The sequence below is a fragment of the Mustela nivalis genome, assembly GCF_964662115.1.
Source record: "Mustela nivalis genome assembly, chromosome: 11".
Classification (NCBI taxonomy): domain Eukaryota; kingdom Metazoa; phylum Chordata; class Mammalia; order Carnivora; family Mustelidae; genus Mustela; species Mustela nivalis.
Genome location: NC_139030.1, coordinates 100,025,621 through 100,049,067, shown reverse-complemented (window position 1 = coordinate 100,049,067; position 23,447 = coordinate 100,025,621). Strand labels below are relative to the sequence as shown.

General features: G+C 37.0%; 1 protein-coding gene across 2 annotated transcripts; it reads right to left on the bottom strand.

Annotated features, from left to right (window-relative positions):
• Positions 1 to 2,586: 2,586 nt before the first annotated feature.
• Positions 2,587 to 23,409, bottom strand: WDR12 (WD repeat domain 12). Of its 2 annotated transcripts, XM_082688904.1 has the most exons (14): positions 23,312 to 23,409; positions 22,630 to 22,728; positions 17,760 to 17,854; positions 13,562 to 13,656; positions 12,640 to 12,746; positions 11,622 to 11,737; positions 11,051 to 11,205; positions 9,687 to 9,732; positions 7,934 to 8,019; positions 6,718 to 6,858; positions 6,511 to 6,616; positions 6,217 to 6,349; positions 4,023 to 4,095; positions 2,587 to 3,238 (listed from the first exon to the last, which is right to left on the bottom strand). In XM_082688904.1, the coding sequence occupies exons 2-14, from the start codon at positions 22,668 to 22,670 to the stop codon at positions 3,161 to 3,163; spliced, it is 1,272 nt and encodes a 423-aa protein (XP_082545030.1). In that variant the 5' UTR covers positions 22,671 to 22,728; positions 23,312 to 23,409; the 3' UTR covers positions 2,587 to 3,160. The 2 variants fall into 2 exon arrangements, with proteins under 2 accessions (XP_082545030.1, XP_082545029.1); XM_082688903.1 differs by lacking the exon at positions 23,312 to 23,409 and having other exon boundaries at positions 22,630 to 23,100.
• Between the last annotated feature and the right edge of the window lie 38 nt (positions 23,410 to 23,447).

Below are 23,447 nucleotides of genomic sequence, written 5' to 3'. Positions count from 1 at the left end.
GTCAAATAAATTTTTAAAAACTCTTTAAATGAATCTTAAAAAGGAAAAAAGATGAATTTAGCTTATGTAACAAAATGCTAATTAACAGGTTTTTTTAATAGCTCAAACCCCCATCCTATACCTCTTCTTAGTATGTTTGATACTAGAAGTCTATGGTAGTCTAAAACTCTCAGTATTAAAGTAAATTGAAGTTCCTTTTATTAGCAGTTTCTCATTAGCAAAATTTGATTTTACCTTTTGAAACCTGATTCCAATTAGTGGCTTTTTAAGTAAAATAAATAATTGAATATTGCTTGCATATGCAGAGTCTCAAATGTTATTTTTTTCCTTTTTTAAGGGAAGTATAAAGATTATTTCTCCTTATATTTGTTTTATATAAGCAAATGATTTTTCAAGATTAGAACACAGCAGAATTTTTGTGAAAAGTCTTTTTTTCCCCTAAAGATTTTATTTATTTGACAGAGACAGTGAGAGAGGGAACACAAACATGGCGAGTGGAAGAGGGAGAAGCAGGCTTCCCACCAAGCAGGGAGCTGGATGTGGGACTCGATCCCAGGACCCTGGAATCATGACCTGAGCCAAAGGCAGATGCTTAATGACTGAGCCACCCAGGCGCCCTTGTGAAAAGATTTTAATGTTATAATCAGAAATTCCCAGAAGTATTTGGTTTGCAGGGTTGTTTGTTCAATTATGCAATTATGTGTATATAAATGTAAACTTTCATTTGTTCTTTTTCCGATAATGACAGGAAGCACTTTGATATATTATTATGCATCAATGACAACAGTTTCAAAATGGCCAATCGAAATTCAAAGGACAAAGCAAATACTGGTCATCTATTCATAGAAAACCTATTATGTTTTGTCTGCACTCTACGTAGAATTAAAAATCTTACGTAACTCAAGTTTCCACCCTAATACTCTCTAGGTAATTGTCACAGCCAGGTGACAAAGAGTTTCTTAAAACTTTGCTTGATGAGGTAAGAGCAAGTATCAACATGTTTAGGAATGTCAAAATTTATGGCAAAGATGGCATGAATAAACTTGTACCAGTCAGCGGGTCCTGAGTACTGCACTGCCTTGTTCCTAACTCTGCCCAGTGCTAGGAAAGTAGCCACACTCATTTCTCCACAAGAATCTCAGGAACAGAGAAGTCTATGTAAAGCCCTTGTCTCTGGTGTAACTAAAAAAGAGGAAAGCGAACCACAGAAAGGGGGGGGGGGATTCCTACTTTTGAGGAAAAGGTGGAGTATGGAGGTAGGACAGCAATATGTTGTAAGAGCACGGAGTCTTCTAGGCTTCAGTTGGCCTCTCATATTTTTCCTGTTTGAGGAGAAAGATCTGAGTTATCTGAGTTATACAAGAGAAACTTGGCAGAGATTGATCCCAGACACTTGATCACTAATGTTACACCCATCATCCCAAGGGAGAATGCATGAACCATGAACCAAGGAGGCTTGCAATCAGGATTGAGAAGTAAGTGAGGGACCGATACTTGACCAATACCACTTCCTTCTTTGTCTACTACATCTAATAAGTAAGCCTCTTTACCTTTGCTTCAGCTACCTAGTATATGCATACAACTGAAAAGCCCAGACTGGGTGAGTCAAGAAAAACATTTAGGTAACTCTGACAAAGGGTCATTCAGAGAACATTCAAAACAAGAATATAAATTCTTCTTTGTCCTATAAAACTTACACTTCCAGACACTACAGATATGATGAAATTTATACCAATCGGCACTAAGTGAGAAAAACACACTGGTATATTTTCTTGCTAACTTGATATTCACTTTTTTGTTTGTTTGTTTGTTTTTAAGATTTACTGGAGAGAGAGCAAGAGAGGGAGAGAAAGCACCAAGGGAGAGGGAAAAACAGACTCTCTGCTGAGCAGAGAGCCTGATGCAGGGCTTTATCCCAGGACCCCTTGATCATGACCTGACACTTAATCGACTGAGCTACCCAGGCACCCCTGGTTTTTTGGCATTTCTTTTAAGAAATGATATAATAACTATGGCTCTAGCTCTTATGTGAAGATGAGGATCATATCCTAAGGATAGACGGAGCCTGGGTCCCTAAAAGTGTGGAAGGAAACCATTCTCCCAGCCTTGGTCTGCCTCTGGATTTCATCTTAGAGGAGAACTAAACTCCTAACTGGCTTAATCCACTGTTAATTTGGCTCTCAATTGTAGCCAAGTATATGTATTACTTCCTGGACCTCTGTGATAGGACCATTTTATGAGATACACTGCATTACAGTCTGTAATGAGACCAACCTTATTCTCCATATATTAGACGCTGAAGTGCTCTGCTTGAGGAATACCAATCCATTAAAGATGGAAGTCACACTTTAAGAAGATACTTACTTTAAATATTTGGTATATAACATATTCATTAAGATAAATGCTAATGATATAAAATTTATAGAATGTTTATTATCTAATACTGACTGGAAGGTTTTGTCTAAAGATTCTATTCTATACAAGGAAAGGCTGGGGAGAAAGATTCCTGGTTACCATGAAATCTGTATGCAATTTCTAAAGGATTCTAACATATCTTTAATACAAAGGATTCTAATAAGTCTTTAATAGATAGCTAACATATCTTTAATACTTCACTTAAAATATGTCAACAAACTCTTAATTGGCAGCATCTACATGTTTTAATGTTCTGAATACCCACAAAGTCTTATTATAGTTAGACATCACTTATCTTACCTAAAACAAATTGTATTTCTAATTTTTTCTCTATTAGAATTTATTAGTTTCCTTAAGATCCTTTTTTTAAACAGCTAACATTGGAAAACTTAAGTTTCCCAACAGAAATAAAATCTCTATTTCACTGGAAAATTACTCTATTTTTAATATAAGTTTTTACAGCATTTCAAAAGCAAATGTTACTTCAAAGCAATGCCTGTGAAAGGAACTCTGTTTAGCTTCAAGAGTTAATGGCAGAGAGGGCAGGTCACGTTTTATATTTTAACAACACAAACTATTGTATAATAAATACAAAATAAAAAGACAGTGATAGCTATTATCAAGGGTGAAAACATTGTATAAACTTAAAGAGGCTGCTTTCTGAACCATCACTGATGTAATTTTGGGCTTCTTGATCAATTTCATTTACAGAAACAATCTCTGTAGTCAAATTTATCATTCACGTTCAGGCCCCCACATGAGAAGTAGTAGGTGAATATCTGTAGGAATACAGTTTATTGTCTGCTCCTCCACTCAGAAGTAACTGTGTAAAGGAAGAGAAAAAAAATATGTAAGTAAACATAATTATTTCATATGATAGTTAAACATAAATACTGATGATTCTGATTACAGAAGGAATAATTTAGAGTAATACTTAAATGTACCACTTACATCAATTTTCACTACCATATTATAATACACTATATAAAAACTTTAAAAGTGATCATTTAAATTCGGTTGAGGCATGATATGCTATTGTACTTCCTATGAGGTATTTGTTAAGAAATGTAATAAAATTTAAAAGTTTTAGGGGTGATATAGTTTTATCTATTTAAGAAAATAAAGTTTTATAGGAGAGTATCTTAATTGTTTGCAGGTAAATGGATATTATAACTTATTCAAGCAGCCCTAAGACCTGTATTTGGAAAGAATTCTTCAACAATAACAGCTAATATATTTATATATAAAAATGAGTAAACTGTAATTCTTTAAGCACATTTTATAGTCTAGACTTACTCTGCAAGATTTTTTTAAAGTGAGAAATACTTAGAACTAATTGGTTTAATGGAGCAAATTTATGGACTTAAAACATTTCATTAAAATACTTGAGAAAAAAACTGCTTCAAAACTTTCAAATTTTATTTACTAATTATTAAGAACAGATTTGTTTCTTCTTTGAATGAGATGTGAGATTTTTACAAATAATATTAAGGGAAACTTAGAATACAGAATTATAATTATCAGCCACATTGAAATTAGTAACTGCTTAAATACACACACCAGATTCTCTATTTTTCCTCTTTACCAAATAACTAGTAAGTTCTTACCCCTGTGTCTGTCCAGTCTACACTCAGAACTTTGTCTTCATGAGCAGCCAGATCATAGAGAGGAGCCTTACAACTAAAAGATCAAAGTACTACCATGTTATATGCATTTTACAACATTAAAAAGTAACATTTATGACTAATTGCAATTTTTTCTGAAAACTTTACAGACTATATCATCCTTGCCCCAATAACCAGTTAATCCTAAGATTCTGAGTATTTACTTGACCATCTCTCCTGATTTTCCCCTATCATTAGCAGAATACAGAGATTTATTACAACAAATATTCAGGAAAAATGCTATTTATTTATAAATACTTATTCATAATCAGACATTTTCACACTTCCTTGATTAATTTTCTTTTATCCTCAAATCATGGCTTTATATATCCTTTGTCCATCCATATATATGCTGATAACTCTCAAGTTTATATCTTTAGCCCAAACTTCTGCCCTGATTTTGATATGCATATCCAATGCCCATCATCCGTATGTCTTATGGGTACTATAAATTTAATAAAAACAACCAAAACTCTGGATTTTTCCCTCATAAACTTGTTTCTCTACTCTTTTCCATCACAGTAAGTTGCATTAGTAATGACCCAATTGCTCAGGCAGAAAATAATGGACATTATCCCTTGATTCCTATTTCCATAGTCTGTCCATGAGCCAATCCTGCCAAAGAGCTGTCTTTAAAATATACCTAGAATCCAACCTAGAACCCCTCTGCTTCCATTCTTCCAACCTCTTTAGAGCACCCACAAAGCCTTCCACATTATACTTAGAATGGACCTCAAATTCCTTACCATGGCCCATAGGGCCCTGCTCAGTAGAACCACTACCTGCTTCATCTCCTGCCACTCTTCTTGCTTACGCCATCCCATCAACACTGGCCCTCTGGCTATTTTGCCAACATGCCAAAATGTTCCACACTTTTTTGGGAAGGTTTTTATTTATTTATTTGACAGAGAGGGCACGTAAGCAGGGGGAGTGGGAGAAGGAGAGCAGGCTTCCTGCTGAACAGGGAGCCCGATGAGAGGCTCGATTCCACAACCCTGGGATCATGATCTGAGCCGAAGGCAAACACTTAACAATGCCACCCAGGCACCCCAAGATTTTCCATACCTTATCTGGTATTCCCTCTAACCATGATTTGTGGCTGACTATTGCCTTCCCATTGTTCAGCTCACCGGAAAATAACTTTCAAGAAGAGCCCATTCCTAAACTTTCTTCAAAGTACTTACTACTATTAACAGAAACCATATGCTAACTGCAACATAAAGTATCCAACTAAAATTCAATGTAAACAGCCTTACAGATGTTAACAAATCATGCAGCACAAGGTAGTGTAAGGATGTCAGAATACTGATTTAGGCAAACAACAAACATGTATTTGATTACTGTCTCTCCATTCTACTTCTAAAAATATGTAAGTAAACTGTGTATGCATTTCATTGGGGGTACTCTCTCTCTCTGTACGTAACAGTATCAAAAAAGAAACTAAAGTCTACTTATCTTTTAAATTATGTATTTTTTACCTAATTTTCTATTACCATATGATTTATTATTTGATTATAGTTTCATTTATTCAGAGACCACTGGCCTTCTATATCATATTTATATTAAGGTTCAAGATAATCTTTTTCAGGGATACCTGGGTGGCTCAGTGGGTTAAGCCTCTCCTTTGGGCTCAGGTCATATCTCAGGGTCCTGGGCTCAAGCCCCACATCGAGCTCTCTGCTCAGTGGGGAGCCTGCTTCCTCCCTCTCTATGCCTGCCTCTCTGCCAAATAAATAAATAAAGTCTTTAAAAATAAGATAATCTTTTTCAGAATGCAAAAAATAACCTTTGAGGGGCGCCTGGGTGGCTCAGTTGTTAAGCATCTGCCTTCGGCTCGGGTCCCAGGGTCCTGGGATTGAGTCCCATGTTGGGCTCCCCGCTTGGCTAAGTCTGCTTCTCCCTCTCCTACTCCCCTGCTTCTGATCCCTCTGTCTCTGTCTCTCTCTCAAATAAATAAAAATCCCTTTGACCCTGGCTTTTCTTTCTGATACCAATATTTATCAACTCAGGTTATATAACCAAAAACCTTTCTTTTACCCTTCTGCTTCTGGATAATCTTTTCAGCATTCATTTCATTTTCTCTGTATATAATAGGTAATCAATGTTATTTTCTTTGTAGATTATAAATAGGATTTACCTTCTTGTATCCCACAGTTTGACAATGTTATCTAAAGAACCTGAAATCAGCTGCTGCTCATGGGTAGGAGACCACTTTAATGATGTGACCCAGCCTGTATGTGAGGTTAGGGACAGCGACACCAAAGAACCATCTGAACAAAATAAAAAAGATAATAATTATTGAATTTTAGAAGAGAAGTAGGCAGAACCCAAAACAATGTTTGTAGAAATTTATCTTTTCATGCACATCTCTAGTGTGAGGAGAAACATGTTATTTACACATATTTCTCCACCAGTGATTTACAGAACTTACCTTTAGTTCGAGGATCCCACAGTCTGATATGCCTATCTGTGCTTCCAGATGCTAAACGTTTACAAAGTGGAGAATAGGATATACAATTAAACACTTTATTTCCTGTCTGAAAAACAAAGAGGAAAGAACATTTAACCATGGTGGGCTAGAAATAACCATCTTTAGAAGCTCAAAGTTTAACAGAGAATCACTGAATTTATGTCTTACCAAAGTTGACTTAAGACTGCCAGACTCTACATCCCACACCCTAATTGTGTGGTCCCAAGATGCACTGCAGATTTCTTCAGCATCTGACCACAGAACTGAAGAAATTGCTTCCTTATGGCCAGAGAGGGTCACTATGGGAGTCTAGAAATAAGATACCCAAAAGGAAAAGCATTTTCAGTTTAGAATAATTGAAACAACAATAGGAGTTATTTACTTGTGAAGCCCATATGCCCGATGCTTTAGCTTTCATATCCTGCCTTATTTCTTCTTTACGACAATCCTCCAAAACAGGTACGTGTTTTGTTTTTTTAAGATTTTATTTATTTATTTGACAGAGAGAGATCACAAGTAGGCAGAGAGGCAGGCAGAGAGAGAGGAAGAAGGAGACTCCCTGTTGAGCAGAGAGCCCGATGCGGGCCTTGATCCCAGAACCCTGGGATCATGGCCTGAGCCGAAGGCAGGGGCTTTAACCCACTGCGCCACCCAGACGCCCCCAGGTACGTGTTTTTATTTTATAGGTGAAGACACTGAAGTGGAGAAAGAGAACTTGCTCAAGGTCATACAGCTTACACATGGCGGATTTAAGTTTGAACCCAAATATTACTCCCAAATTTGTAGTCCTTCCTCTATATCCTGATGCTTTCTCAACTGTTCTGCTTTTTACTTTGAAAAGTTTAATATTAACCCTAACTTAATTCTCTCATATGGACATGTCATATGTAGAGGTCAGCTGAAAAGCTCTGGGGTCAGAGAGATCTATGTTTGAGTCAAGGTGCTGCCATTTTTTCCCTCACTCCTCCAAGTAAATGAATCTCAAGAGGTTATTCTCACCCTTTCCTCAATACCTATTGTCCACTCTTTAAATAATGCTCATGGTTCATTTATTAGTACTCCAAAATCTCTAATGTTTTTCTCAAATTAAAATCCCCAAACTAGGTGCAATGTCTATCTTAAATATAAGGAACAAATGAAGGAGAGGGGAAAAGATTTCTGAAAAGGGAGACCGTTAATCTACTTCTATAACTCTGTTATATTTAACCTCCTTAAATATTATCATCTCATCTGTAATGTAAGGGGCTTATATCAGAGATCAGCAGTTTCTCATAAAGATCAAGAGAGTATTTTAGCCTCTCTAGTCTCTGTTGTATGTTCTTTGTTTTTTAAACCCCTTAAAAATATAAAAATCACTCTTAGCTCTTAGTGCAAAAATACTTACCCTCGTTAGTCCCAACTGCTCTGTTTTCTGTTTCTTTCTTGGTCGATTTGTGGATTCCTCCATTTCATCTTCTTCATCTGTAGGAACTGTATCACAGAGAATTAGATTTGATATGTGAAAAATTTATGGTAAATATTAATTGCAACGTTTGATTGATTGATTGACTGTAACCCCTACACCCAACATGGGGCTTGAACTCATGATCCTAAGATCAAGAGTTGGATGCTCTACCACCTTACCCAGCCAGGCACCCCCTGATTATCAACAGTCTTAAAAGATTTCTTATTTTTCTGGGTATATGTTTTCTCCATGTTATCTCAACTGGTTAGGGAATGGATATTCCTCTTTATTCTGGTTAATAGAAGTTTATATGTAAAAACAATACCCGGGTTAGGTTATCAATCTTCCAAAAGGAGAAAGCAAAAAACAGAGTACACTAAAATCCTAAAGTCTAACCAGTTTGATATTTTGCTATGTCTTTAAGATCATCTTTATGATTATTCACTTTACCATATCTATGAAATACTGCTTACTATTAGTTGTAGGATAGTTTGCTCAAATTGCATTTGTATTATGAAGGAATGGCAAGGTTAAACAAACACATTAAAATGAGATACAATCCAGTCATGTTTATTTTTCATGACTATTTCACTTTCCTAACAATAAATTCAGACAGTAAAATATTTCATGAAAGGAAAAATTATCCTAATAACTTTCTGCCTCAAAACTGTTTGCTTTAAGGGGCGCCTGGGCGGCTCAGTCCGTTAAGTGTTCAACTCCTGATTTTGGATCAGGTCACGATCTCAGAGCTTCAGGATCCGCACCTGCCAGGAAGTCTGCTTGAGATTCTCTCTCTCTCCCCCTTTGCCCTGGCCCTCATTACTGCACACTGTCTCTCTCTTTCTAAAATAAACCTTAAAAAAAAAAAAAAAAGAAAAGAAAAGAAAAGAAACTGTTTTCTTTAAGCATTACTGGGAAATCTTCTGAAATGATATCTATATTTCCCGCCACCTTATACCGCTCAAGCTTTTCTTGATTCCCCCAACTCTACTTTGTGAACTGTATTTAGGGTATTGTACCGTAATACAGAGATTCCCTCAGAAGTAACAGCGATTTTGCTCTGTTTACCTGTTTAAATAATTCTAGACTATTAGTTCTTTTTCATTTAAATATCTGTGGGTCTTCCCCTTTTTTCCTCCTCACTATTGTCAAGGCACCTTCCTCTAAGACTCCTCCCTCCTCCAACTCTTTCTCCTCTAATTGTTCCTTCTACGTTTCCAAAGTTAAAAAATTAAGTTTGGTAAAACTACATTCAATTTTTTTTTTTTTTAAAGTATAACCAGAAAAAAAAAAATTTTTTTTAAGTAAATCAGCTTAACTTTCTTAAAAGCTTACATTTCTTAAAAGAAATTTCTCTAATATTGGAGTGTATCAAAATGACTCAGAAGGTATTTCAATTGCCAGGTTCCAGAATATGAGAACTCTGAGAACTAAGGCAGTTATGTCCTACTGTATCAATTGTGTTGTTGGTTACTTGCAGCAATTCAGTGACTTGGTTCAATAAATCAGAGGGTGGTAGACAGAAACACATTTTTAAATGTGTTTAAAGAAGTATATTAATTTTTCTCTACATGCTCCTTTATCTGTATCCTCAAAAGCTCGGGTCCATTTTTATGGAAAAATCTGTGTTAAATAGTCTTTCACTGAAATTCCTGAAACTCCATTAACAAGTCAAAGTACAACAAGTATTTACCTGTAGACCAGATCTTTAGCATCTTATCCCAGGAGCCACTGCAAAACTAAAAAGATATATATAAAGAGAAAAAGAGTATGTAACATAATTTACCATATTTTTTGCCTTCTTTTTCTATTTATAACTTAAAACCTTTACTTTGTTCTTAAGTCCTTTACTATTACGGTATCATCTACACTGATGATAGGAGGCTTCCTAGTCTCCTGAAAGTTGTATCCTCAATCTCTTGGCAACGGAAGGAGCTACCGTTGTTACATGGCCCTGCACCTGGGCTATGGTGCTAAGACTGAGGTGGGCAGCTGGTCTACACTGTGCACACATGTCCCTTCTTCCTTTGGGACCTTTTTTGGAGAACTTGTGTTCCAGAGAGTTGAAGTTAGTCTTTTTTCAGGGACAGATGGTATAGGATGTAAAACCTAGGAATACTGAAAGCCAGGTTTTACTGCCACATGGAAAAAGCCAGTTAGAGGTGAAAGAGAATAAAGTCAGCTTAGAGAGATGGGGTTGGGGCGGGGAATATTGGCCACATTCAAGCTCAACTCTTTGGTTTCTAAGACCCAAATGCTGGTGATGTGATTGTTCACTTCTTCATGGATCTCACAATCTTTTAAGCTGAAAAATGTTCAAGATGAGTTTCTATCCCTTATGGCCAAGAGATAGGATATGACTAATTCATTTAGGTTTTGACTTGACAATATGTAAACCTCATTTATGGCTCAATATGAATAATCATAAATCTTCACCTCTGAATGCATGAAATGTCTTCTGTTATGCTAACTAGCAAAGAAACACCGAAGAAACATTCCCCAATCCAAAATTTTCAAGGTGCTTTAGGGAACTTTCAAATGGCAAGAGAATTTGTAACCCTTCCGAAGTCATACAGTGTTGTACTCAGGCTTGTTCCTTTTAACTAACTTGGACCATTTTGTCAGGATAGAGTAAATCAGCAATACTAGTAAAACCACCTCTATTAACACTAACCTTAACGTACACTAAGGCTTAGATGATCAACTAGACATTTTCAATTGATGACAGCACTGAGAAGCACTGAAGACTGAAAGTGTCAATCACTGTGATTAAAGAATGTTACACCCCTTGTTTACCTGATTTCATAAAATTTCTGCCGTGTACATAAAGTCTAAACTAGAGAAACCCAGACTGAGGAAGTAAATCTTTATATCTCTTCTTTTAAGATTATTTACTTTGGGTTCAAAATCATATTTGCTAATTATCAACTATTATGAAAGTAGGACTATCACAATGAATACATGAAGAAAAAAATTTTTGAGTAAGAAGCTCAAACTTTAATTCAACAGTACTAGCACTAGTAGTAGTACAACTAGTACAACACACTAGCTACTTACTTTAGTTCCCGTGCTATCAACAGCTATAGAGTCCACACTTCCGGCATGACCTCTGCAGCAGTGCAGGGCTTTCACCTTGTTTCTCTCCACATTCCACTCCCATAAGAGAATCGTCTGATCCATAGAGGCACTCAGTAGTAGGCAAGACAAACTATCTGAAGAGAGGAGAAGAGAAGAATAAGAACAAATTAGTACAAAATTTTAAAATACATTGTGTTCTGAAACTGAAGAATCAAATTTTTTTGTTCTTGAGAAAGACATTAGCCATCTTAGAAAAAGAAGTAACATGGTATAAAAGGATGATCCTTCAAAAATACTATAAAATAGGAGTTTAACACAGTATTAACTTGAAAGTATATTTTATCTGTTGTACGTAGGGATTTAACTCTACCACTTACAGATTTTCTTACATAATCTTTTTCTTCTTGAACATTTTATTTTTGAAAGGCCTCACAAAAACTGAGGCATTGAGGCACTTCCAACACCATCTCCATTCTGCCCCAGCACTGAAAATGGCTTATTTCCAATTTCCTATGCAGGATTCCTTTCAGTTTAGGCAAAGAGTCCTAACCTTTTTTCACCCAGGCCACATCTTTTACAACGTCTGTATGTCCCACAATTGTCATTATTGACTTTCCTTCCAAGGACCAGATCCGAGAAGTCTTATCATAAGAACCAGTTAAGATCCTATGAAGAGAAAAAAAAACCCATAAAATACAAAAAGCAGCTTTTTCAAAACCTGCAATCAAGTATATTTCTAAAGTAATGACAAAGTAAACCTTCAGGATTATACTTAATTTTTTTTTTTTTTAGCATGAAGACTAAGATTTCAAAACACACCCAAATAGATTAGAAGAGGTTATGTTTGACTTTTCATGACCTCCTAAAAATAAAAATGTAACTGAAAAATTCTAGATTTCATTTTCATTACTGTTGTCAACACTATAACTCCCAGGGAACTTACTTATAAAGCCTAACAGTCCTTTGTACTTAACCAGTGAAAACTTTTTAATAGAAAAACAGCAAAATCACCTAAAGTAAAAGTAAAACCAGTAAAAAAAATTACTTGGGAAACAACTCCAGGAAGATATTCTTTGAAGGAAGGAAGCTTGTACTATGATTCACTCACTAAGATGCTTTTCTACAAGTATGGCCAGTGAGGGTTTGCCATGTATACCTGCTCGAATCTAGTCTGCCTTTGTTAGTCCCAAAATAACATGATCTGCATCTTCATGGTAACAGGCTAGGAGATTTGTGGCTATAAAAGTTCTTTTCTCCTCTGTGAAACAAATTATATCTTTGGTCTAATAAGCAACACACTGAAATAAAACAAATACCCTAAGACACTTGACTTACCCAATATACTGACAAATGTCAATACAACATCTTGAGACAGAACAGAAAACCTATTAATAGATATGTTTCTTCTTAAATAAAGTGAAGGAGAGATCTTCACCATGGTCATCAAGACATATATCACAAAATTACTTTTACAAAGAACACAGTCAATCGGAGAAGAATATTCACACAGTACACTTAAAAAGACTGCAGGAGGTGGCATGGACAGAAGAACATTCATACGGCAGTACCATTCCTCTGCCCCTTGGATGGAACTGATCCAGTCATCATGGAACATGCATTGCTCTGGCTGGGGAGCAGTGTACTTCTCCACATATTCCAGTTCCACAACCTCTTCCTAGACACAGAGAAATAAACAGAAATCAATCGGGCAGTACAGTTTTAAAATCGTACACTATTAACAGGTCTCCTTCATGTCAGTCCCCACATAACTCCAAAAATTTGGAGCCATGTGAAGGTGAAAAATTTCATCTGACCTAAAAGTACTAATAAAAACATTAATGACCTTGGAAAATTTATGCCAAAGGTGCAGGGTAGGTGGAGGGGAGACTATAAGAAACTTTCAAAAATAAAATCAAAATCATAAAAGCATCCTGTTTAATGAGGATGACGGGAAAGTTCTGGATATGGACAGTAGTGATGCATGCATATTACTATGAATGTATATAATGCCACTGAATTATACACTTAAAGATGGTTAAAATAATAAATTGTAATTTTATCACAGTTCTAAAACCTGCCTAAAAGTATAAAAGCAATTATAAATTATAAAAGCAATAGTAAGGGAACTTTAAAAATTAGAGGAAGGGGGAACCACTCTAAATTCCAATAACCTAACCCGTAGTTTTTATATGTACACAATCATTTTGTACACCTTTATTAGCAGTAAACATATATTTGCTATTCCCTTTCTTGACAATTCTTCCATAAATACGAAAGTTCCTTCCCATATTGGTTCACCTGCATTTCCTAATACACCTTCAGATGAGGGGATTTCAAAACTGAATACAGAAAAACCAAAGTTCAAATTTCTAGAAAAAAACAATAATCAAAAAAATTTGGGGTTGCTAAAGACACAGGTGATTCTAAAAGCTTTCCACATTATCTGAAAACACTGGACATAAAATACAGCAGGTAAACATTTGAACTTACTGAGGAGATGTTTTCCAGTTCCATGTGTTTGAGCAAAGGCATTCGCAGAAACTGACCCTTGATAAGGAAATCGAACTCCACATGTTTGTGGAACTCTAAAGAAAATGCATAACAAAATGATCACTCTTAGAACCTGAAGTAACGTCAGCAGAGGTATATGAGAAACCCCCAAATAAACAGGTACCTTTTATCCCAGTGTGGCCTGGGAGTGTCTCCAGAATTTCTCTATGGCATAACTGGGCCATGTATTCCAGTATGCTATGTGATTTTTAAGAACAGAGTACTTTCTTCTGTCGGTATAATTTTTTATCGGTGGGGTTGGTATAATTATCTCTATTTAAAAAACCTTTTTTTTATTCTATGGATAATTCCAAATATATACAAAAGTAGGAATAACATTATGAAACCTCATCTCTATCACATATGATGACAATTACCAACGCATGGGCGTCATCTGTATACCTCATTCCACTCCTCTGCTGATTTATTTTAAAATCAAACCCTTGCAATGCTATAATTTTATCTGTAAATGCTTTAGTTCGTATTTCTAAAATATAAGGACTTAAAAAAATAGTGGCAATGTTAAAAAATTTAATCATTATTCCTCTTAATATTAAATAGCCAATGTTCATGCTTCCTGGTTTCATGAATGTCTTTTTACAGTGAGTTCTTTAGAATCAGCATCCAAAGTCCACACATTATATTTGATTAATAGGTCTTATTTAATCTTTAACATTTTTCCCTCCTCCTTTTTATCCCTTGGCATTTATTTGTAAAAGAAACTAGGCCATCTGTCTTCATTCTGGATTTGATTACATCTCCATGGTATCCATTAGCATGTTTCCTCTACCACCTACATGTCCTGTACACTAGGCAGACCTAAACACTTGATTAGATTTCAGGTGTGCTTTTTTTAGGGGGTAAGAATATTTACACATAGTATTATGTGTCTCCTATCGCATCACATCTGGAAGTGTATTATCTTGATCTGTTTCTTTGATGTGAAAAAATCTGTATCTGAGCTCTGATAATGTCCCTCTTATCCATCATAATATTCTGTCAGTCTTTTAACTAATTAATAGTTTTATCAGTTATTGATAATCACTACCCATTATTTCACTTGGAGTTACAAAATGCTAAAAATTCTTCATTTTTATTGCATTTATTAGCTAGGATACTTCTGAAAAAACTCTCATTGATTATTTGGATTGTTGCTTTTTAAAAATCTGAAATCTGAATCATTTGCATCTTCAACTCAAGAGCAAGGACTTTATCACTTAATTTATTAAAAAAGAAACCAATGTTCATTCTACAAATTTAGAAAAATATGCAACTGTTTGGGCAATAACAAACATCCATATATCCATATACTGGTAATGCAAAGCATCTATTGCAAGAATAATTCTTTTTTTCTTTTTTCTTTTTTTTTAAAGAGAGAAAGTGTGAGTTGGTGGGGAGAGATAGAAGGAGAGAGAATCCCAAGCAGGTTCCACACCCAGCAAGGAGCCCAACACAAGGCTCAATCTCATGACCCTGAGATCATGACCCTAGCTGCAATCAAGAATTAGAGGCTTAGCCAAGTGAGCCACCCAAGCGCCCCTATTATGAGAATTATTATTATAGTTGAGATATTTTTTCAATAAGAATATATGATAGTCAGGCAATTTAGAAGTAACTATGTATCAAAATCTCTATACATCAACAGATGGAAGTAAAGACAAAGACCAATGGGAAATGTTACATGAATAGCTCTGAATGAAAAACAACAGCTTGCTAGTAATGAAAACATTGCAGACCTTGCCACATGCCCCACCAAAAAAAAAAAAAAAAAAAAAAGTTGTTCAAAAACATGTCAGGAATGTCTGGCTGCTTGCGTTGGAAGACCATGAGACTTTTGTTCTAGGGGTCATGAATTCAAGTCCCACATTGGGTGTAGAGATTACTAAAAAAAGAAAAGGAAAACAAAACATCATCTCACACTTAACATAAAAAATTATGGGACTATTTGAAGATGGAGAAGGGGAAAAAAATCAGGCATTAGTTTATAACTCTCACCTCTCCATTCCTCCAGCTAGGGTAGAATCAAAAGAACGCTGAAGTATCAGAAACATCTGTTTACTTCAGTGACGGGGGCGGGGGTGGGGTGGGGGGGGAGGTTGGGGTACCAGGTGGTGGAGCTGTTGGACTCCTTGCTGGGTGTAGAGGGCACGGATTGCATGGAGCACTGGGTGTGGTGAAAAAATAATGAATACTGTTATGCTGAAAATAAAAAAAAATAAAAAAATTAAGAAACATCTGTTTAAAAATATGCTTGCTTTGGGGCACCTGGGTGGCTCAGTAAGTAGGTTAAGTGTCTGCCTTCAGCTCAGGTCATGATCCTAGAGTCCCAGGATCGAGACCTGCATCAGGTTCCTCCCTCAGCGGGGAGCATGCTTCCCCCTCTGCCTCTCAACCCACTTGTTCTCTCCCTCCCTCAAATAAGTAAATAAAATCTTTAAAAAAATAAACTAAAAACAAAACTTGTCAATGACATCACCATCTGGAAGCAAGAATATTTTCATATTTTTAAAGTTTATTTTATATTTTTAAAGATTTTATTTATTTATTTGACAGAGATATTGAGAGAGCAAGAGAGAGCGAGAGAGCATGCACAAGGAGGGGGAGTGGAGAGGGAGGAGCAGGCTCCCTGCTGAGCAGGGAGGTGGAGATGGGGCTCCATCCCAGGGCTGGATCATGACTGGGGCTGAAGGCAGACATTCAAACAACTGAGCTACCCAGGTGCTCAGACAAGTTTTATTTTTAAAGATCATGCTTTATGTTATTCTCAATTTTTCTGTTTAAATCTTCTATTTTATGTATGATTTCATCAATTTTTTAAAAAGTCTGATTATAGAAAATGTCAAACATAAGCAAAAGAAGAGAGTAATAAACCTTCACATACCTCTCATCCAATTTTTTTTTTTTTAAAGATTTTATTTATTTATTTGACAGAGAGAGATCACAAGTAGAGAGAGAGGCAGGCAGAGAGAGAGAGGGAAGCAGGATCCCTGCTGAGCAGAGAGCCCAATGTGGGACTCGATCCCAGGACCCTGAGATCATGACCTGAGCCGAAGGCAGCGGCTTAACCCACTGAGCCACCCAGGCGCCCCCAATTTTTTTTTTTTTAAAGATTTATTTATTTGACAGAGAGAGATCACAAGTAGGCAGAGAGAGAGAGAGGAGGAAGCAGGCTCCCTGCTGAGTAGAGAGCCCGATGTGGGACTCGATCCCAGGACCCTGAGATCATGACCCGAGCCGAAGGCAGCGGCTTAACCCACTGAGCCACCCAGGCGCCCCACCTCTCATCCAATTTTAACAATTATTAACCCATGACCAATCTTGTTTCATCAATATTTTTGCATACTTTGTTCATATTAATTTTATGGGCTAATAATTTATTTTCACACAACAGCATATATTTAATATTTATATCTTTTTTTTTCTTAAAATATTTTATTTATTTGACAGACAGAGATCACAAATAGGCAGAGAGGCAGGCAGAGAGAGAGGAAGGGAAGCAGGCTCCCCGGTGAGCAGAGAGCCCAATGCGGAGCTCGATCCCAGGAGCCTGGGATCATGACCTGAGCCGAAGGCAGAGGCTTTAAGCCACTGAGCCACCCAGGCGCCCCTTTCTTTTGAATGTTTTACTTGATACCCTTTATAAATCTTTATCCATTAATTTTTCAATGAATTCTAAATACTTGAAAAAATACCAGTACTAATATTGGCATCTGTTATTACACAAAATACTCAAATAGTGATATTGTCATTTTGCTTTGTATAAGTATAGCTCTTAAGTTAAGACCCAAGCACCTAGATGCTTATTCTATGTCTACCCATCCGAGCCCTTCCTAGCACAATCACAATGTCATAACTATTACACTAAAATATTATTCCCAAATCTCAATCACCATATTGCCTTAAAAACAAATTAAACTAAAATAATTTTTTCCAAAAACTTCTATTTCAAAGCACTTGAAAAAGCATCATGCAGCAGGAAAACCCATGTTACAATTTATAACTTTTACCATTACAAAAGTCATACAGTATCATAAAATAAGGCCACAAAGGGAGGAAATAAAATAAAAATGTGATATATTTTATAGTGTAGTTTGTGGCACTGCACCCTCTCCTAACTTCTCAAAGCCTTGATACCCACCATTTTTGGCCTCCAGCAATTTATTGATGATGTTACTAAGGTCAGCAATTTCAGAGGCTGCAGGAATTGAGAAGGGAACATCATCTACCGCGTATCTGTAAAAAGGAAATGATACATCAACGTCAAACTACAGATATTTTAACAAGTGTGCATCTATTCATTCAACAGTATTTAATGGTATCTAATACATGCCAGACATTTTGCTAAATGGAGTTAACAAAAATAAATTAGGACATGATCTCTGTTCTCAGAAAGGGTCAGAGTCTGGTAATCAAAATACAAAAAAGTACACAAGAACAATGTCGTAAGTGATATACACAATGGGAGAACAAAGAACTGTAGGTCATTTCAACCAAAGGATAAAAAAACAGGGTATAAAAGAATGCACAAGAAGATCACTCTTAAGTTACATCTGTAAAGTGACTTTGTCAGTAACAGAGGTAGACAGAAGGGGTGCCTAACAGCAGGAAGAGCAGTAACCAATAGCTAACAGTTACTAAACTGCCAACTCAGCCTACTCCACAAAGTGTGATTTTGCTCTAGACAGTGACCAAACATAAGGTTAAGGAGATGTGCACAGAATGGTTAATCCAGCATGTGAAGTAATTTTTACTTCTTTCTCTAGGCAATGAGGTATCACTGTAGTAGTCCTAATTAAAGAAAAATATCATTGGAATTTTGTTTCATTAGCTCTTCCTGGCAGCACTGTTGAGACTGGATTAGAGGAACACACAACAAGGGTCAAATTACAAAACTATCCTAAGAGAGAATGGGAGAAAATATGTGCAAATCACGTTTCTGATAAAGGACTTTTATCTAGAATATATAAAGTACACTTACAACTCAATAATAAAAAGACAACACAATTTAAAAAACAGGCAAAGAATTAAAATAGACATTTCTCCAAAGAAGATAGACAAATGGCCAACAGGCACATGAAAACGATGCTCCACATCATTATTCATCAAGGAAATGTAAATCAAAACATACAATATCAGTGTGCAGTCACTATAATAACTATAATAAAAAAGAACGAAGTGTTGGTGAGGAAGTGGTGAAATTCAAACCTTTATTCATTAGTGATGGGAATGTAAAATGGTACAGTTGCTTTGGGAAAACCTGGCAGTTCCTCAAAAAGTTACACATGAAACTACCATTTAATCCAGCAACTCCACTTCTACATCTATACCCGAGAGAGATGAAAATACATGACCACACAAAATCTTGTACACAGGGGCACCTAGGTGGCTCAGCTGGTTAAGCCACAGACTCTTGGTTATAGCTCAGGTCATTATCTCAGGTCATGAGATCAAGCCCCATGTTAGGCTCCAGGCTTAGCTCAGAGTCTGCTAAAGACTCTCCTTCTTCTTCTGCCCCTTTCCCCTGCTCACTTTCACTCTCCCCTCCCCCAAACAAATCTTTAAAACAAAAACAACAACAAAACCTTGTACACAAAAGTTCACATCACCACTACTCATAATAGCCAAAAAGTGGAAATAATCCAAATGTCCATCAACTTAAAAACTATAAACAAAATTTGGTATCCCATATCCATATAATGGAATATTATTTGGCCACAAAAAAGAATGATGGGGCGCCTGGGTGGCTAAATTGTTAAGCGTCTGCCTCTGACTCAGGTCATGATCCCAGGGTCCTGGGATTGAGCCCCGCGTTGGGCTCCCTGCTCGGCGGGAAGCCTGCTTCTCCCTCTCCCACTCCCCCTGCTTCTGTTCCCTTTCTCGCTGTGTGTATATTTGTCAAATAAATAAATAAATAAAATCTTAAAAGAATGAGTACTGATACATATTACAAAACGGATGAATGTTGTAAACATCATCCTAAGAAAGTGAAAGAAGCCAGTCACAAAAGACTACATATAATTTTTTTTTAAAAGATTTTATTTATTTGAGACAGAGTAAGAGCTAGAGGGAGAGACCACACACACAGGGAGAGAAGCAGAATCCCCAGTGAGCAGGGAGCCTGACATAGGGCTAGATCCCAGACCCCAGGATCATGACCTGAGCCAAAGGCAGTTGCTTAATCTACTGAGCCACCCAGGCACCCCTATATAATCACATTTATATGAAATTCAGAACAGACAAATCCACAGACAGAAAGTAGATTAGTGGTTGTCAAGGGCTCAGGTTGGAAGGATTAGGGGGTAATAGCTAAAAGGTGGTGAATAATGTTCTAAAATTGTGGTGTTGGTTGTATAATTTTGCAAATATTAGACACTTTATTTTTATTTATTGAAGGATTTTATTCACTTACTTAACAGAGAAAGAGAGGGAGAGAGAGAGAGAGCACAAGCAGGGGGAGCAGCAGAGGGACAGGGAGAAGCAGGCTCTCCACTGAGCAAGAGGCCCAATGTGGGGCTGGATCTCAGGAGTCTGGGATCATGACCTGAGTCAAAGGCAGATGCTTAAGTGACTGAGCCACTCAGGTGCCCCAATATTGGACACTTTAAAGTGTGAATTCTGGGGGTGCCTGGGTGGCTCAGTGGGTTGAGCCTCTGTCTTTGGCTCAGGTCATGATCTCAGGGTCCTGGGATCAAGTCCCGCATCAGGCTCCCTGCTTGGTGGGGAATCTGCTTCCCCCCTTCTCTCTTCCTGAATCTCTGCCTACTTGTTAATCTCTCTCTCTCTCTCTGTCAAATAAATAAGTAAAACCTTAAAAAATAAAAGTGTGAATTCTGTTGTATGTGAATTACATCTCAAGAAAGTTGTTCTAAGAAAAAAAAGTCTAAAGCATGATTTAAAGCCCTAGTCATGGGAATAGAAAAGTTTCAAAAGATGATAAGGTAGAATCCAGGAGCTCATCAAGATATAATACAATAAATCTTTTCACCACAATGAAGTAGAGAGCTTCAGATCTTGTTAAAATGTAGATTCTCAATCTGAGGTGGAATCTGAGATTCTACTTTTTCTAATGAGCTCCTAAGTGATGCTGATGCTGCTAATCTTCAAACTACACTTTGAATAGTAAGGCTACAGTTATATTTATATGTATTATACCTTAAAAAAATGTAAATAATGATTTAGGTTCTCCAAAAGGTAACAAAACCTAGAATTAAAGTGTTGGGTTTTTCTGGGGGTGCCTGAATGGCTCATTTGGTTGGGCGTTTGATTCCTGGTTTTGGCTCAGGTCATGATCTCATGTGTGGTGAGATCAAACCCTGCATTGGGCTCAACGCTCAGTGGGGAATCTGCTTGGAATTCTCTCCCTCTCCCCTTTTCCCTCTCCCCCGACTTGCACAAAAGCGCTCTCTCTCCAAAATAAATAAATAAATCTTCCGAGATCAGACGAGATTGGGCGCATTCAGGGTGGTATGGCCGTAGACATAAATAAATCTTAAAAAAGAGAAAACACTGCCAAGAAGTTTTTAGTTTTTCCCTTCGCTTACTATTTGGTCAGTAAAATGAGGGGGAGAAAGTAGCATAATTCATACACACGTTTACGTAAGTCATACACATATATGTAAAAAAAATTACCCCCCTCATTTTACTCACCAGAACATACTATGTATAAGAAGCAAGAAGCAAGAACTTAATTTTTAGGTTCTGTTACCTTTTTGAAGCATTTAAAAACACACACACACACACACACACACAAACGTATATATAATGTTTATCCATTTACCTCAGGGGTTAAAACATAGTGGTCTATTATTTCTTAAACTTCATGTGAATCAATGATTATCTCAATAAGAATTCAATTAGAAAAAAAATAGTGTTCATGCTATTGTAGACCTTCCTTAAAAAGTATCTAGACCTAGTATAAATACTCATGTGCATTGATAATACAATTTATGTATCCTGTAAGCCAAAATACAAGAGGAGTGAATATGACTTACCCAGTCAACTCATAAAGCTAAAAAGAACCAAAGACATAATCATAATTGAGGTGGAAGTTTTCTAGTTTACCACTGACATTAGCTCGTTAATACAAAAAATATTCATTACATATCATCAGCATGGGAAGAACTTGACAAACATTTGTTGACTCAGGCAATCCAAGACTATAATTTGCAGTCCCCTACCACCAAAAAACTTACACTATAGCTGAAGAGACACTAAGAAAAAGTAATAGCATAATATACACTGCAAGACTGAATACAATTAGGTTTCAAATGAATGCTACTGACCTAGGGACCATTAGCAAAAATGCTCACACGCACGCACACACACACACACACGCACCCATGTGTAAGCATATATATAAATACACAAACCAACTTAATTAATTTTATGTATATAAATAAATATATTATTTATTAATTTATTATTTATTAACTTAATTATATATATAAATAAATAACCAACTTAATTAACTTTACAGTCTTTATCAAAAACCGGTTCTACCAACGCCCTAATCAGAGTTCCACTTTCTAGCCTGATTTAGAAAAGAATCGTGGATCACCTACTTAAGAAACCAAACCTGTGTTTTCAGAAACGGTGAAACACCACTAGCAGGCAGCCTGTAACAATTAGGTCCATTGTGCATTTTTAAAAAATTACGTATGTGCATCATTCAGGAAGCAAACCTGAAGCTCTTCAGATCCCTCTACACTCGCAATTCAAATTACCCACAGCCTGAGAAGCCAGGCAAAAAAAAAAAAAGAAAGAAAAGAAAAAAAAAAGGATCTGTGATCTCAGAGGTCGACCCCGGAGAAATCCTGGCAAGGTAGAGCTTCCGATCGAGTGGGAAACTCACTCAAGACAGGAGTACCGGAAAAAAGGGAGAGGGGGAAAAAAAGCGGGGAGAAATTGAGAGCAAAGACAACTGAGGCTCCACAAAGTCACACGGAAGGAGTTCTTGGGAAGGATCCTAGGGAGGCGAGAGGAGAGGAAAGAAAAGGACGCTTACTTACTTCTTGTTGTCAGTGAAGAAGCGTGTCTGGAGCTGAGCCATGGCGAGGAGAAGACACAGACTCGTCTCCAGACGCGTAAGTGGTAACAGGCAACAGGCGCTCCGGTCTGTTACAAAGAGAGGCAGCTCAAAATCAGCTCGCACAGGGACGCGAGAAGATGCAGCCTCCCGGGCTTCCGCCTTCCCTCCTCCGGCCTCCACAGCAACCAGACAACCACGAGGCTGCTCCGACCCAGAGACCCAGCCCACACACATCAACTACCTATTCCTAGATTTAGGACTCATCGATGAGAGAAGCATAGATTTAAAGGCGGAGTGTCCCTAAGTTTTTAAAAATGTATTTCTTTAAATATATTTAGGGCTGTGATCGATTATGGAGATACGGAAAGGCCCGATGCAAACTGCTTCTATCTCTTCTTCATTTTAAGAGGTTGTCCTCAGAACCGATACTTCAAACACAGCTCCTAGACACTACCACTCCCAGAAAGCTGCGCTTCTCAGGCGCCGTGACCACTGGGAATTGTAGTCTTTTGCTACGCTGCCCTCCGGATATCTTATTGGCGTTTAATTTTTCCAGTTCCAGCCAGATATGTATTATATTTCCTCTGCCTTCAACTTTAATTTATGAAAGGCTTTACGGCTTTATTTTCTTACGCATAATCCCAATCATAACCTCACTTTACCGAGCCTTTCGGAGGGTTCCCGCCTCTAGCTCCAGGCTTTAGATCCAGGTGAGAGCCCCGGCTACAAAAAAAAAAAAAAAAAAAAAAAAGAAAGACTCAAAAAGGAAACGAACGACGGTGGCCGATAGTGGTCGAG